The following is a 15,132-nucleotide window of genomic DNA, read 5'->3' as shown; positions in this document are numbered from 1 at the left end:
GTATTGCTAGAGGTTTTTTTTTTCTTGGGAGAGTGCATGTGATCAGCACAGGGCCAATAAGCACTGTCCTGACAGAGGTCAGGGGTCCTGCATCCTCCTAGAGCAGAAAGAAAACTCCTCCTACAAGCTTTAACCAGTGCTCGGCTGGACACTGATAGAAGTCACAAGACTGCTATATACTGCTGATGAGAAAAGGGATTTAGCAATTTATATTTACTAAAATAATTGCTTTTCCTTGTAGTGTGTACTGTGGGAAACCGGATAGAGTGAATGCAGGGTCCTGGGTTTAGTAACACTTTAAGATCTCAATAAATACTGTAAACAGAAATAAAGTACTAGAGCTGGGTGTTAACTGTTTTTTCTTTGCCTGTTTCTGTGTGTTTCAGGCTGCGGCCAGTGGATGTGGCATTTATGAAAGCTCTACATGAGAAGGTTAACATTGTTCCTTTGATTGCCAAGGCTGACTGCTTGGTACCAAGTGAAATTCGCAAGCTGAAAGACCGGGTAAGTCCAACAATTTAATAGCTATGCATGTAGACTGCATCTAGACAATTTAATAGTTATGCATCCAGACCAACACACAGGACTCCCTGAGTAAACAGAACAGTGATTTGGCTGTTTCTTCTCCCAGAAAGGCAGGGAGAAAAATCAGCCAGATTTGTGAGTAAAAGCAGCATACATTACACACATTACGTTTGTTAGACACACAGTTAACCCCTTCCCAGCCAGTATCATTAGTACAGTGTACAGTATTATCACTGATCACTGTATTAGTGTCACTAGCAACATGAGTGTCAGTTAGTGTCCCTCTCAGCCAGTGTCAGTTAGTGCCAGATTGCCCGCAACGCTATCACTGGCACACTATAAGTCACTAATCACCGCCATTATATCAGTATTCTGATCACGGTCAGAACTATACTAGAGTCCCCAGTGATATAGTATCCCCAAAAACACAGTTTGGTTTTTACCATAGACATCAAGCAGAATACATTTTGGCCTAAAATTATGAAGAAATTTGATTTTATTGGATATGTTTTATAACAGAAAGTAGAAAATATCGGGTGGGGGGGGTGTTCGGTCTTTTTTTGTTTATATTGCAAAAATATACACCCAGTGGTGATCAGATACCACCAAAAGAAAGCACTATTTGTGTTAAACAATTTTTAAAAAAATGCATTTGAGTACAGTGTTGCATGACCACGCAATTGCCACTTAATGTGGTTGTAAACCCAAATATAAAAAATTCTACTTTTTGCAATAAATTAATACATTTTAATGTAAACATACATACAGCTGTGAGTGTACCTCAAAAAATTCTCCCTTAGCTTGTCTCAGCCATCCAAAAACCCCTGGTCTGTGAGCGTGGCTTGCGACCAGAGAAAAGTAGGTGGAGATGTGATGTCACACAATCCCTCAGTTATACACAACCTCCAGCCTCGGCTCAAGAACGTGCACAACTAGCTGACATTTGTGCCTGCGAGCATGTCTCCTGAGTGCATTCAGGAGAATACACAGGTGCCAGTGACTATGTCAGCTCTGCTTACAGCACAGGATCTCTGCTAATCAGGAGAAAGCTGGAAGGAAGGGGTTAATGTTAAAAATCCTAGCAATTTTGCAGCTTAAAGTGGCAATGTGGACCAAGAAACATTATCATGTAAACTCTGTAAACAGCAATTCACAAGCTAGGTGCTGTGAATAGAGCAGGACAATAATCAACTGTCAGCAGATTTACGTAGATAACTACAGCATTACTGAAGTGATGCCGATCTATGTCTTAAATCACTGGTGCTGAGTTCTCAATCTTGTGACGGCAGAGACCAGCAGGGAGAGGACACCCACTCCCCCACCGCTTTACAGTGTATTACATGGGGGCTCATGCTGGTCTCGTCTTCAGCACAGCCTGTCACTCACAGGAGAAGGGGAGTGGCGACACTATTTTTCTGCTTGTGTCGGATTTATTCTGTTCAGAAGAGCAGGGGGGATTTCTGGAGAAGGGGATTGCTTCAAGATACCAAACTAAGCTCGAATGCTTAGTAAAGGTAAAATCTATTCAGCTGTAGGATTAGATTGATTTGTGGTTTTTAGGTTTACAACCACTTTAAAGTAGTGCAGTGCTGAATAGCAAAAACAAAATGCCCTGGCCATGAAGGGGGTAAAATCTTCCAGAGGTCAAATGGTATACCATAATTTGTGAGCAGACACTTTAAGAGTCAAGGCAGCAATATTGTTTTGCTGGTAAAGAGATCAAATGTATGCACGTGACGAGTGACTGATCTGATGAGATTTTTCTACGAGCTTCCTTTGTCAGAAACATTTTCTGCATTTCATGGTAAGTCTTTCTGTACTTTGACAGGTCCGAGAGGAAATTGAAAAGTTTGGAATAAAAGTATATCAATTCCCAGAATGTGACTCAGATGAAGATGATGAATTTAAACAGCAGGACAAGGAACTGAAGGTAAGACAAGACACAAGGACTGAGTGTGCAATCTTCTTTGCATGCTGCACTGCTGAGCCCAAGGAGGATGCTAACACTTACGGTTTTAAAATATGGCGAGTGAAAGCGGTCATTCAAGGTCCACTTATTAGACTACTGCCTCTCTCCCTTTAAAAATTGCTGAGGTTTAAAATGGCAAAAATGTATCTGTAACAAAAAAGTTTTCTTAGTAATTACTTGTTTTAACCTCATCTTCAGCATTGCAGGGTGTGACGTCATTGTGCTTCTGGCAAGATTCCTGGGGAATAATGAGTGCCCAAATCTCATGAGAACACACTCTTGCAGAGTGTAAGAGCGTCTTCGTATGAGGTATGGGATTGTCATAATTTCTGGGATCTTTCCAGAAGGATCATGATATCACTCTTGTCTAGGCACCGTAGGCAAAAGATGTGTAAGTGTATATTTTAACTTTTTTCCTTATAGGAAACATTTTGCTCTTATAACCTTCAGAACTGAACCTCACATTTTTTCTGCAAAGTCTTCTTCTAATATACTGTACTGTACTGGCCGCAATAAAAGTTGAAGTGTTTTTCTTGTGTCTGTAGTCCTAAATGTTAAACTTCCTGTGTTTTTTACCTAAGGAAAGTGCTCCATTTGCTGTAATTGGAAGCAATACAGTGGTAGAGGCCAAAGGTCAGAGGGTACGAGGTCGTCTCTATCCATGGGGCATTGTGGAAGGTAAGTTTTCAGTTGCGATGTTTACCTAAGTCAAATTATTCAAGTAAGTCAACTGGAACATCCAAGAAGCAGGACAGTTGTGCATTTTGTAGTATTTGTTTATTTATTAAACTTATCAGTACAAGATATTAGTGTTTTGTCTGTATTATGTGCAAGTCTGAAAAATACAAAATATTGTTTTCCTTTATTAATATTTGTAAATATAACATATTGTGTTTGAACATGTTGTATTTACATTTTCAGGCAACAGATGGAGCACTAGGATTCTTGTTCCCTGGTTAATTTTCAGTGCATTACCTGTTTACAGTGCTCAATAACTTGAACTTGTGTTTATGCACACAGACAGTTGAATGAGTTAAGAGGAGAGATGAGTAGAGACTATACCCATCTCTTCCCCTCCCTGCCTGCTCTGCCTGCTCTATTCATGCTGGGCCATAAGGATATTCAGTCCCTCACTTTCAGTTCTGATGACTTTGGTGATCAGGACATTTAGAGCGAGTGATTCAGGGGCACAGACAGCAATAAAAACCTGACAGTGGTTCTAACCCCTCACTACTCTATTCAAAACTTAAGATGGCTTTTAATGTATGTGTCATGGGTTCCTACAACTAGTGTAACTATCTTAATCATCCATTCCATCCATTCCAACCAACACACCTTTTCCCAAGGATGCTCAGCCAGGGAGTGGCAGCTTGTTTCAGCAATGACAGCATTGATTGGTTGGTAAGGTCCATCCTACTAGATAAATGGTTCATGTATTCTGAACACGTTTTGTTAAAATACTTTCAGTAAAGGCAAAAAATATAATACATCAGTTAAAAAAACTATAACCTCTTAAGAAAACCAAAATATAACTGGCCCAAATATACAATAGTTTCCCTTACCTGGTGGGAAAATGTGGCACATATGATTTATTTGTATGTTTTGCACACCTGGTCACAAGGGGTAGCCTTTTTCTGCCTATATAGTACCATTTGCAGAGGTGGCCTGCAATTAGATTGACCATATACAGTGAGGTTGATTTACTAAAACTTGAGAGTGCAAAACCTGGTGCAGCTCTGCAGAGAAACCAGTCAGATTCCAGGTTTCATTATTAAAGCTTAATTGAACAGATTGAACCAAGAAACTGGCTAGATTCTAAATTAAATTAAATCGATCCGCACTGTTCTAAAATCTTCGTTTTATTAAATCGACCACAGTAAAAACATCACAGGTACAAGGGTTGATGCGTTTCAGCTTAACAAGCCTTAGTCATAACCCATACCAGATTCTAAGTTCTCCAGTTTTAGAGCTGGTTCACATATATATGGATTGGATGTGGTTTGCACCACGTCCAATTCGCATGACATGTGAAATAACATTGCTTTCTATGGTGCCTGTTCACATAGGTCCGGTGCACTGGCAGTGTGGATTCAGTGTGGACTAAAAAAGAGTCATGTCTGATTTCTGAGCAGTGCGCTCCGGTTCTGGTGCGGATTACAGGCTCATTGACTTCTATGGGAACACGATTTCAGGCCGGTTTTCTCAACTGATCCTGATGTAAACCTGACTTGAACTGCTGAACAATTACTGTGTCAATTAGCTGTGAAAGCGAAGCTTCTCACATGTGTGAATCCACACTTAGTAACTCTTCCCCAGTGTCTTTCATTAGAAGGATTTCCTCTGCCAAACATATATTTGGATTTCTCAGTTCAGTATGCTTCAAACATTTCTGTTCTGCATCCTTTAAACCTTTATGATATGCTGACACTTGCAGATTCAAGTGGCTAAGGGGTAGGCAGAAGAGGCAGCTGCCTTGGACATTTGAACAGGAGGGGAGGGGGGGTGGAAAACCGACAGAACCTGAAATATATCCTGCTGAACCTAGTTCACATCTCATGGATAGGTGGTGCACTTTGGCTTTGCCCTTTTTGCCTTGGGTTTTGAAGGACCTTGTCCTATCACAGACAGAAAGAGAAACTTCCTCTATGGGGACACAACTAAAAACAAATCAAAATGGTTGGCTGGAATTGTTTTGTAACTATCTTTGGTTAATTTGAGTAGAATAAATACATGTCTTTATAAAACATCTGGAGGGCTCGTGCACACAGATCTGAATGTGGCTCTATTAAAAGCTAATGTGTTCATGTACATAGAGACATTTAGCTCTGTAACATCCCGTGTGGAAATACGCTTGTAAATGTGTGAGCGCCTAAATGTATTCTAGTGGATGAAGTATACACTTCTGGGCACCGTATTAGTAGTTTACGTGACATTAGATTTTTTCCGTTAGAAGTTTTTGCTAGCTTCTGGCAGCAAGACGCCATAGGTTTGAGTATTTTATTTATTCCTTATGTCCGTGAGCTCTTAGTGTCCTTTTGATGTAGCTTAAATTCTAGTAGGAACACTAGTATGGATGACTGCATTCCACAGTCATGCTTTATACCTGCAATTTCTTCTGGATTTTGGTAGACTCTGTTGTTCCATTTAGCGTCAAACACACTGCAATACTTGCTTGATTATGTCAATATAAGTGGGTTGTGATCCTTTTTGCTTCTATTCACACATGTTCCCTTCTGTCTGCAGTGGAAAACCAGGCACACTGTGACTTTGTGAAGTTGCGAAACATGCTGATTCGGACACACATGCACGATCTTAAAGATGTTACATGTGATGTGCATTATGAAAACTACAGAGCACAGTGCATACAGCAGATGACTAGGTATGTCATATATTTATTACATGTGCTGTATGAAGGGAGTCGGGGGTGGTGGATTGTTACATGTGCTGTGTGGTGGAAATGGTGGGTGTTGTCACATGTGTTGCATGCTGGGAGTTGGGGGTTTGTTACATGTTCTGTGTAGTGGTACTGGGGAGGAGCAGGTTGTTACATGTGCTGTTGGTGAAGGGGCGGGGGTGTTTGGAGGCATTACATGTCCTGTGTGGTGGGGTCAGAGGGGGTTGTTACATGTGCTGTGTGTTGGGAGCAGAGTGAGGTTGGTGGATTTATTACGTGTTCTTTGTGGTGAGTTGGGAAGGAGGGAGGGTTATTGTCAGATGTGCTGTGTGGTGGGAACAGGGTGAAGGCGGTAGATTTTATTACATGTTCTTTGTGGTGGATTGGGAGTGGGGGTTATTGTTACATGTCCTGTGTGGTTGACATGTGCTGTGTGGTTAGAGAGGGGTGTTGTCACATGTGCTGTGTGGTTGGAGGGGGGTTGTTGCCACATGTGCTGTATGCTTGGAGGGGGGTTGTTGTCACATGTGCCGTGTGGTTGGAGGGGGGTTGTTGCCACATGTGCTGTATGCTTGGAGGGGTGTTGTTGTCACATGTGCTGTGTGCTTGGAGGGGGTTTGTTGTCACTTGTGCTGTGTGGTTGTAACGGGTTTTTGCCACATGTGCTGTATGGTTGGTGGGGGTTGTTGTCACATGTGCTGTGTGCTTGGAGGGGGGGTTGTTTTCACATGTGCTGTGTGGTTAGAGTGGGTTTTATTGTCACATGTGCTGTGTGGTGAGAGAGGAATGTTGTCACATGTTCTTTGTTGCTATAGAAGGGTTGTTGTAACGTGTTGTGTGGTTGGAGGGAGATTGTTGTCACATGTGCTGTGTGGTTAGAGAGGGATGTTGTCACATGTGCTGTGTGGTTAAAGAGTGATGTTGTCACATGTGCCTTGTTGCTATTGGGGGGATGTTGTGTGGTTGGAGGGGGGTTGTTGTCGCACATGCTGTGTGGTTAGAGAGGGTTGTTGTGAAATGTGCTTTGTTGCTATAGGGGGGTTGGTGTGACGTGCTGTGTGGTTGGAGAGAGGTGTTGTCACATGTGCTGTGTGGTTGAAGGGGGGTTGTTGTCACATGTGCTGTGTGGTTAGAGAGGGATGTTGTCATATGTTCTTTAGTTGTGCTCAAACATTTGCACAGTCTGGTAGAAATCATGAAGTCTTGACATTGATATTGAAAATATGGCTGAATCTGAAAAAATAATTTTTTATTTAACCACTTGAGCTCCTGAGGATTTACCCCCCTTAATGACCAGGCCTCTTTTTGCTACTCGGCGCTGCACTAATTCAACTGATAATTGCGCGGTCATGCAACGCTGCACCCAAACGAAATTTACGTCCTTTTTTTCACACAAATAGAGCTTTCTTTTGGTGTAATTTGATCACCTGTGCGCTTTTTATTTTTCACGCTATAAACAAAAAAAGGCCAAAAATTTTGAAGAAAAACAATATTTTTTATTTTCAGCTATAAAAAATATATAGTAAACTCAAAGTTGGTTATAAATTTAGGCCAAAATGTATTCTGCTACATGTTTTTGGTAAAGAAAATCCCAATAAGTGTATATTGATTGCTTTGTGTGGAAGTTATAGCGTCTACAAACTATGGTATAAATACTGCAATTTACGCCATTTTTCTGCTATACAGCGCTGCGCTAGTTTAACGGACAATTGTGCGGTCATGCAATATGGTACATAAATGAAATTTACATCCTTTTTTTCCCCACAAATTGAGCTTTCTTTCGGTGGTATTTGATCGCCTGTGCGGTTTTTATTTTTTGCACTATAAAAAAAAAGGCTGACAATTTTGAGGGAAAAAAAAAACAATATTTTGGACTTTTTGCTATAAAATATGTCCAGTAAAAAAAAAATGCAAAAATCAAATTTAGTCATAAATTTCTGCCAAAATGCATTCTGCAACATGTCTTTGCTAAAAAAAAAACCAATATGTGTAAATTAATTGGTTTACGTGAAAGTTATAGCGTTTACAAATGGTGGGAAAGATACTCGGATTTTTTGGTTTTTTTTAATACTAATAATGGCAGCGACCAGCGACTTATGGCGGGACTGCGGCGGACATTCTGACATTGGGGGGTACTGACTTGGGGTCACTGACATCCCCAAAAACACTAATACAGTGATCAGTGCAAAAAAAAAAACTGACACTGTACTAATGGCAATGGGGAGGAAGGGGTTAACTTTATTTTGAAGGGAAGGGTTATAGGAGTGAGGGGAGTGTTTTACTAGGGGCCGGGGGTGTGTGCTGGGCGGGACAAGGCTGATCGAGAAAGAGAAACTGTTCTTTCTCGATCAGCTCATCCTCAAGCTGACAGGGAAGTGACAGGCAGCACAGCTACTGCAGCTGTGCTGTCTGTCACTGTTTACCGCTGATCGCCGGGACATAGCCGCTAAGGAGCGGCTGTGACCCGGCGACTGACTTCTGCGGCGGTGATCCGCGGGAAAAATAGGGCGGCGGCGCGCCTCGCGCGCGCCCCCTATTTGTTTACAAAACACACGTTTTAAAACGTGGTTTTGCCTGCGAGTGCCGCCCTGCCGCCGTATATGTACAGTGGCTGGGCGGCATGCGGTTAAGGATAGTGAACATATGAAACTGATTATTATCACATAGTTGTTTTACTCCTTTTAAAATCATAATGATAACAGAAATCACCCAAATGGCCATGATCAAAAGTTTATATACCCTGGAATGTTTGGCCTTGGTACAGACACATAAGGTGACGCACACAGGTTAAAATGCCAATTAAATTTCCCACATCTGTGGCTTTTTAAATTGCAGTTAGTGTCTGTGTATAAATAGTCAGTTAGTTTGTTAGCTCTCATGTGGATGCACTGAGCAGGCTAGATACTGAGCCATGGAGAGCAGAAAAAAACCGTTAAAAGACATCCAAAGCATTGAATAGGCCAGTCAGTACTGTTCAATCATTTATTAAGAAGTGGAAAATTCGGGGATATCCTGATACCAAGCCAAGGTCAGGTAGACCAAGAAAGATTGCAGCTACAACTGCCAGAAGAATTGTTCCGGATACGAAGAAAAACCCACAGGTAACCTCAGGAGGAATACAGGCTGCTTCGGAAAAAGACGGTGTGGTTGTTTCAAGGGGCACAATACGACAATACTTGAATGAAAATGAGCTGTATGGCCAAGTTGCCAGAATAAACCCTTTACTGCTCCAATGCCACTAAAAATCCCACTTACAATATGCCTGACAACACCTTGACATGCGTCACAGGTTCTGGAACACTATAATCTGGAGTGACAAGACCAAAACTAAGCATTATGGTCACAACCATAAGCACTATGTTTGGAGAGAGGTCAGCAAGGTCTATAATGACAAGAATACTATGCCCACTGTGAAGCATGGTGGTGGCTCACTGATGCTTTTTGGGGGGTGGGTGAGCTCAAAAGGCACGGGAAATCCTTTGAAAGTTGATGACAGAATGAATGCAGCATGTTATCAGAAAATACTGATAGACCATTTGCATTCTTCTGCATGAAAGCTGCGCATGGGACGCTCAGCACTACAATGACCCTAAGCTCAAGGCGAAGTTGACCATCCAGTGGTTCACGCAGAAAAAGGTGAAGGTTCTGGAGTGGCCATTACAGTCTCCTGACCTTAATATCATCAAGCCACTCTGGGGAGATCTGAAACATGCAGATCATGCAAGACGACCACAGACATTGCATGACCTCAAGGCATTTTGCCAAGACGAATGGGCAGCTATACCACCTGCAAGAATTTGGAGCCTCATAGACAACTATTACAAAAGACTGCACGCTGTCATTGATGCTAAAGGGGGAAATACGCAGTGATAAGAACTAAGGGTATGCAGACTTGATCAGAGGTCATTTTATTTGTTTACATGTGGCCATGTTTTGTTTTTATGATTGTGCTATTCTGTTATGACCTACAGTTGAATATGAATCCCATAAGAAATAAAAGAAATTTGCTTTGCTTGCTCACTCTGTTTTCTTTAAAAAATGGTACATACTGTACCAATTCTCCAAGGTTATGCAAACTTTTGAGCACAACTGTATGTGGTAGGAGGATGATAACAAACACTTGACAGCCGTCACTGAGCAACAATGGAGCAACTGCTGTCAAGTTTTCACTCCAAGAGGAGAGTGTTCAGTCCTGGTTTTCGTATAGATCTGTGAAATCACTGTTTTCTCTGACTTCATCCAAATTTTATCTGGAGTTGAGCAGTAATGAAGTGGGTGGTGTGTTTATATGATTTTTTTTTGCAATAAAAATTCTTTTGGGCTCTTTTCTGGTGTTGGTCTGGTGCTTCTTTCTGTATTTCTATGGTTTGAACTAGTGCTGGGTGCCCATGGAGGGAAACATTGTTTTGTGGGAGTCTTGCCAGAGCTATTGAGCTTGTTTTGACATCTTCCTTCTACTGACTACATGTTCAAGTCTAAAAGTTCCCAGCACTTCTTTGAGTATTTTGTTTTGAAATTCATGTGACTGATTTACTACTAGTGAATGTTTGGTGAACAAGCCCCTTAATATATTTTCAGAAATATATTGGAACCTTCATAATTGAAAAGCAGTTTTCATTAAATTCTTGGATCTCAGGCGGATTGCTGGGACTTATGGACAGAGTCCTGTAGTCAGCCAATCATATAGCATCTATGTCACCTTAGATGTTCCCAGATTCATGTAGACCAGGACCAGTCTGATTCCACTCTGCTTAATTTGAACCTAGTGAAATGGAATGGATGCATGATCTTCCAGAAGTAGTTTCCTTTTAAGTTACAATCTTCCTTGACCAAACTAAAGAAGACAAAAATTTCAAATCTCAAGGAGGTAACAATAGTTATAATGTAAAAAAAATGCATGAAGCCAGCTTTTATTATGGTCGTTTATATTTTGCAAACGTCTAATATTGTTGACCTATAGTACAAATAATTCAGTAGTTCTTAATTTCAGTATTACATTTTGTCTTTTCAAGGCATGAAGAAACGCAGAGCACTGCAGAAAGGTTAGGGGTTAAATCACGTCATGTTTTAGATTACTGATATTTTACATTATAATGCTTCTAAGTGTGGGGAAAAATGGTTCCTACTAACCGTACCTTATGAATCTAATATATTATCTACCAATAACTATTAATCAAAGCTAAAGTGTAAATACTTTTACTCATTGTGTAGATGCTATCCTTCATATGACACCTTTGAATATCCCTTTACCGTTGCTTTTGTATTATAGATGTGAATGTAAAATCCAGCATGACTGATGTTGTATAGCAGTGCCAGTGTATCACATGGTGTTCTGGGAATTTTTCCTCTATGTTCTTAGAATGTTTCTTGGTGGAGTCAAAAATGTTGATCACTGGAGAGGAAAATATTCACTTAGCAAAGTTAATATTCATTTAATAAATAAAATGAAGCTATATCCACTTTGGGCTGCATAATCATGTGCAGGTGAACTAAAAGGACAGGATTTCGCTTCCCCATGATTTGACAATTGAAGTGAATTTAACTTCACTTTATTCTCAAAAAACGAAATCTAATGATCACCTTCTCAAGAACAGGTTTGTTGGAAAAATTTTGTTTGATCAGCTCTGCAGCCAGTTGGTTGCAGCATTGATCAGTGTATTCTGACAGAGGAGGATTCCTCTATCCACCTTGCGTGTCTGGATGTAGGAATCCATTTTAGTTTCTTCTACCAGCCCACTGCCTGATAGAAGAAAACTGATTCATCTATGGCCAGCTTTTTTCACACATATCTGTGGACCACAGGGGGTATCATAGTTGCTGCTTCACTCTCCTGATCTGGTCTGTCACTTCAGTGCATGCACAGAAAAATCATGTGGTTAGGCCATCTAATATGCATCTCTCCATAGGAACAAATGGTGTTTGTTGGGGCATGCACAGATCAGCTTGGAGGGTTTGCAGTGGCAGCTATGCAGCTCCCCATGGACTGCATAGTGTGGATCTGACAGGGGCATAGACTGGTGAGCATAAGACTTGGGGGGGGGGGAGGGTAACTTAAAAGTATAATTATATGAAAACTATAGTTTTTATTTAATGAACATTTACACCACAACATGATCTAAAGCACTGCCTGCAACAAGTCACGCAGAAAAATACATTTTATCCTGCTCCTCCATTGCAAACCATTCTAAATTAACTTATACTCTTGTGTTTTGTTTTTCTTACAGTAAACTTACTCAGGATAACAGGATAGAGAGTCCAATTCCTATCCTTCCTCTGCCAACACCTGATGCTGAAACAGAGAAACTTATAAAAATGAAGGATGAAGAGGTCAGCATGTTTTGTTTCCTCCTCTGAATAATACCAATCTTGGTGGTATTTTTTTATTTTATTGTGAGGTCTGCTGTTGCCTATAATATCAAAGGCTTTCATCGAATTTCAGAGGCTGCCATTATCATCCCATTATACATGGTGCTGGGGAAGAGCACTTCTGTGCAGCACTGCAAAAAGTGACATCCCTATCCCAGAACTAGAAAAATTTTGAGTCATGCATTGGCAGCCTTCAGCTCTGGAAGGTAGAATCAGTTGTAGACTTGTTGACAGAAAGATCCTGAGTAAAATGTTCTGTAAAGACCTTGCATAAACACACATATAGGTTCCTTAATCATATAGGCAAGTAAAATTCTTCTTCATTGCCCCTGTTGTAATATACTCATTTATAGTTCCATAAACATGCTTATAGACGAGTAAACACACATATGCGAGTAAATTACTGCTTTTAAGTGAGGAAACCTGTCACGTGACTTTGGCGGCTTTTGTGATGAGCCTTTTGTCGCATTCTGGAGTGTCCAATGGCAATGCAGTATTCAATGGCAGTTTTAACTAGGCCCCTTATCCTCAGAAGTAAGTTTTCAAAGTGGTATAATATGCCAGAAAAGATTAGCCCAATTTAAAATAGCAGTACTTTCTGCTAAACAAAGTAATAGGAGGAGCAAAAATAATTCCTAATATGTTCCTAAAATCTCAGCCATCCATATTGTATCTAAGAGGCAGGTCTTCAGGCAGCATAGGCAGGAAAAGTTGAATGACCTGCAAATAAAGTGAGCAAAATGTGCATATTACATTTAAATAACCTATCTGAAGTTATAGTTCATGATATTGAAGTGGTAATTATGTTCCAGGAATTCATTCCTTAAAGTGATTGTAAAGGATTTTTTAAATAACAACCATGTTATACTTACCTGCTGTGTGTAATGGTTTTGTACAGAGCTGCCTGAGCCTCCTTATTTGGGGTGCCCTGCTGGTGCTCCTGGCTTCTTCTGCCTTTACAGCACCCCCCAGCAACCTGCTATGGGAGATACTTGTGCGGGCTTGATCCCGAGCCATGCTGTGTGCATCTGTTGACACACACAGTGTGACTCTGCCCCACCCCCTCCCTTGGATTTGATTGACCGCATTGGGAGCCAGAGTCTCCTACTGCTCTCTTACGTCCAGTGAGGAGGGAGAGAGGGTGGAGAAGAGCTGCTGCAAATGTGCACAGCACTGGATCGGGATCGGGCTTAGATCTTGTAGCTATTTAGGGGGGCTGCGTTGAGAGCTGCACCTAAAAGATTTTTTTTTTAAATTTTTTAAATTCAGCAAATGCATAAAGGTAAAACACATTTAGCTTTTACAACCATTTTAAAGTCAGAGAATTAATAACATTGGACTACTTAACCCAAGATTAGAAGAGGGCTTATTTATTAATTTTCTGAGCCAATATTGTCCAGCACTTTAAATAATTGTTATCTGCAGAATAACACTCACTTTTTATAATTGGTCCAGAAACACTGGACATTTTCTTGAATTACTGTCCAAGATAATTGTCATTAGACAAAATTTTGACAGACGGACACATTTTGGATTGATATACCTAGGTGCAATTCGATGATTTCTGTATAGCTTTAGTATCGGAAAGATGCAAGAAATTCAAATAGCCAAATATTTCATAGCGGTTAGAATATTTACTTCATTGGGGGACAGAAAAGCAAGGGAAAGCAAAGTGATGGAGGTGGGAAAGAAAACATGTCCATTACCTTGCAGCTAAAGACCCTAGGCCATAGGAACGAATAGTAAATACAGCCTTGTACATGTCATAGTAGGCATATGTAGCACAGGTTGGATATATGTACAGTCATGTCCATAAATATTTGGACATTGACACAATTCTAAAATGTTTTGCTCTATACACCACCACAATGTATTTGAAATGAAACAAACAAGATGTGCTTTAACTGCAGACTGTCAGCTTTAATTTGAGGGTATTTACATCCAAATCAGGTGAACGGTGTAGGAATTACAACAGTTTGAATATGTGCCTCCCACTTGTTAAGGGACCAAAAGTATTGGGACAAAAAAATAATCATAAATCAAACTTTCACTTTTTAATACTTGGTTGCAAATCCTTTGCAGTCAATTACAGCCTGAAGTCTGGAATGCATAGACATCACCAGATGCTGGGTTTCATCCCTGGTGATGCTCTGCCAGGCCTCTACTGCAACTGTATTCAGTTCCTGCTTGTTCTTGGGGCATTTTCCCTTTAGTTTTGTCTTCAGCAAGTGAAATGCATGCTCAATCAGATTCAGGTCAGGTGATTGACTTGGCCATTGCATAACATTGCACTTCTTTCCCTTAAAAAACTCTTTGGTTGCTTTTGCAGTATGCTTTGGGTCATTGTCCATCTGCACTGTGAAGCGGCGTCCAATGAGTTCTGAAGCATTTGGCTCAATATGAGCAGATAATATTGCCCGAAACACTTCAGAATTCATCCTGCTGCTTTTGTCAGCAGTCACATCATCAGTAAATACAAGAGAACCAGTTCCATTGGCAGCCATACATGCCCACGCCATGACACTACCACCACCATGCTTCACTGATGAGGTGGTATGCTTAGGATCATGAGCAGTTCCTTTCCTTCTCCATACTCTTCTCTTCCCATCACTCTGGTACAAGTTGATCTTGGTCTCACCTGCCCATAGGATGTTGTTCCAGAACTGTGAAGGCTTTTTTAGATGTTGTTTGGCAAACTCTAATCTGGCCTTCCTGTTTTTGAGGCTCACCAATGATTTACTTGTGGTGAACCCTCTGTATTCACTCTGGTGAAGTCTTCTCTTGATTGTTGACTTTGACACACATACACCTACCTCCTGGAGAGTGTTCTTGATCTGGCGAACTGTTGTGAAGGGTGTTTTCTTCACCAGGGAAAGAA

The 15,132-nt window shown here is 40.8% G+C and overlaps 1 protein-coding gene across 5 annotated transcripts in view; it reads left to right on the top strand.

Moving 5' to 3' along the window:
* SEPTIN5 (septin 5) overlaps positions 1–15,132 on the top strand; it is a 97,782-nt gene that overhangs the window by 77,560 nt on the left and 5,090 nt on the right. For 4 of the 5 annotated variants that reach the window (XM_089672485.1, XM_089672486.1, XM_089672487.1 and 1 more), the window contains 6 exons: positions 387–504; positions 2,354–2,455; positions 3,076–3,172; positions 5,738–5,873; positions 10,901–10,930; positions 12,113–12,215. In XM_089672485.1, coding sequence (XP_089528611.1) covers positions 387–504; positions 2,354–2,455; positions 3,076–3,172; positions 5,738–5,873; positions 10,901–10,930; positions 12,113–12,215 — 586 coding nt within the window. The remainder of the gene's footprint in view (positions 1–386; positions 505–2,353; positions 2,456–3,075; positions 3,173–5,737; positions 5,874–10,900; positions 10,931–12,112; positions 12,216–15,132) is intronic. The other variant, XM_089672484.1, reaches the window with a different exon arrangement.

Source organism: Staurois parvus, unplaced genomic scaffold (genome assembly GCF_062004578.1).
Source record: "Staurois parvus isolate SC_StPar_1 unplaced genomic scaffold, SC_StPar_1.0 ptg000129l, whole genome shotgun sequence".
Lineage (NCBI taxonomy): Eukaryota > Metazoa > Chordata > Amphibia > Anura > Ranidae > Staurois > Staurois parvus.
Note: the sequence above shows the minus strand (reverse complement) of the source record. Positions and strands in the feature narration are given on the sequence as shown.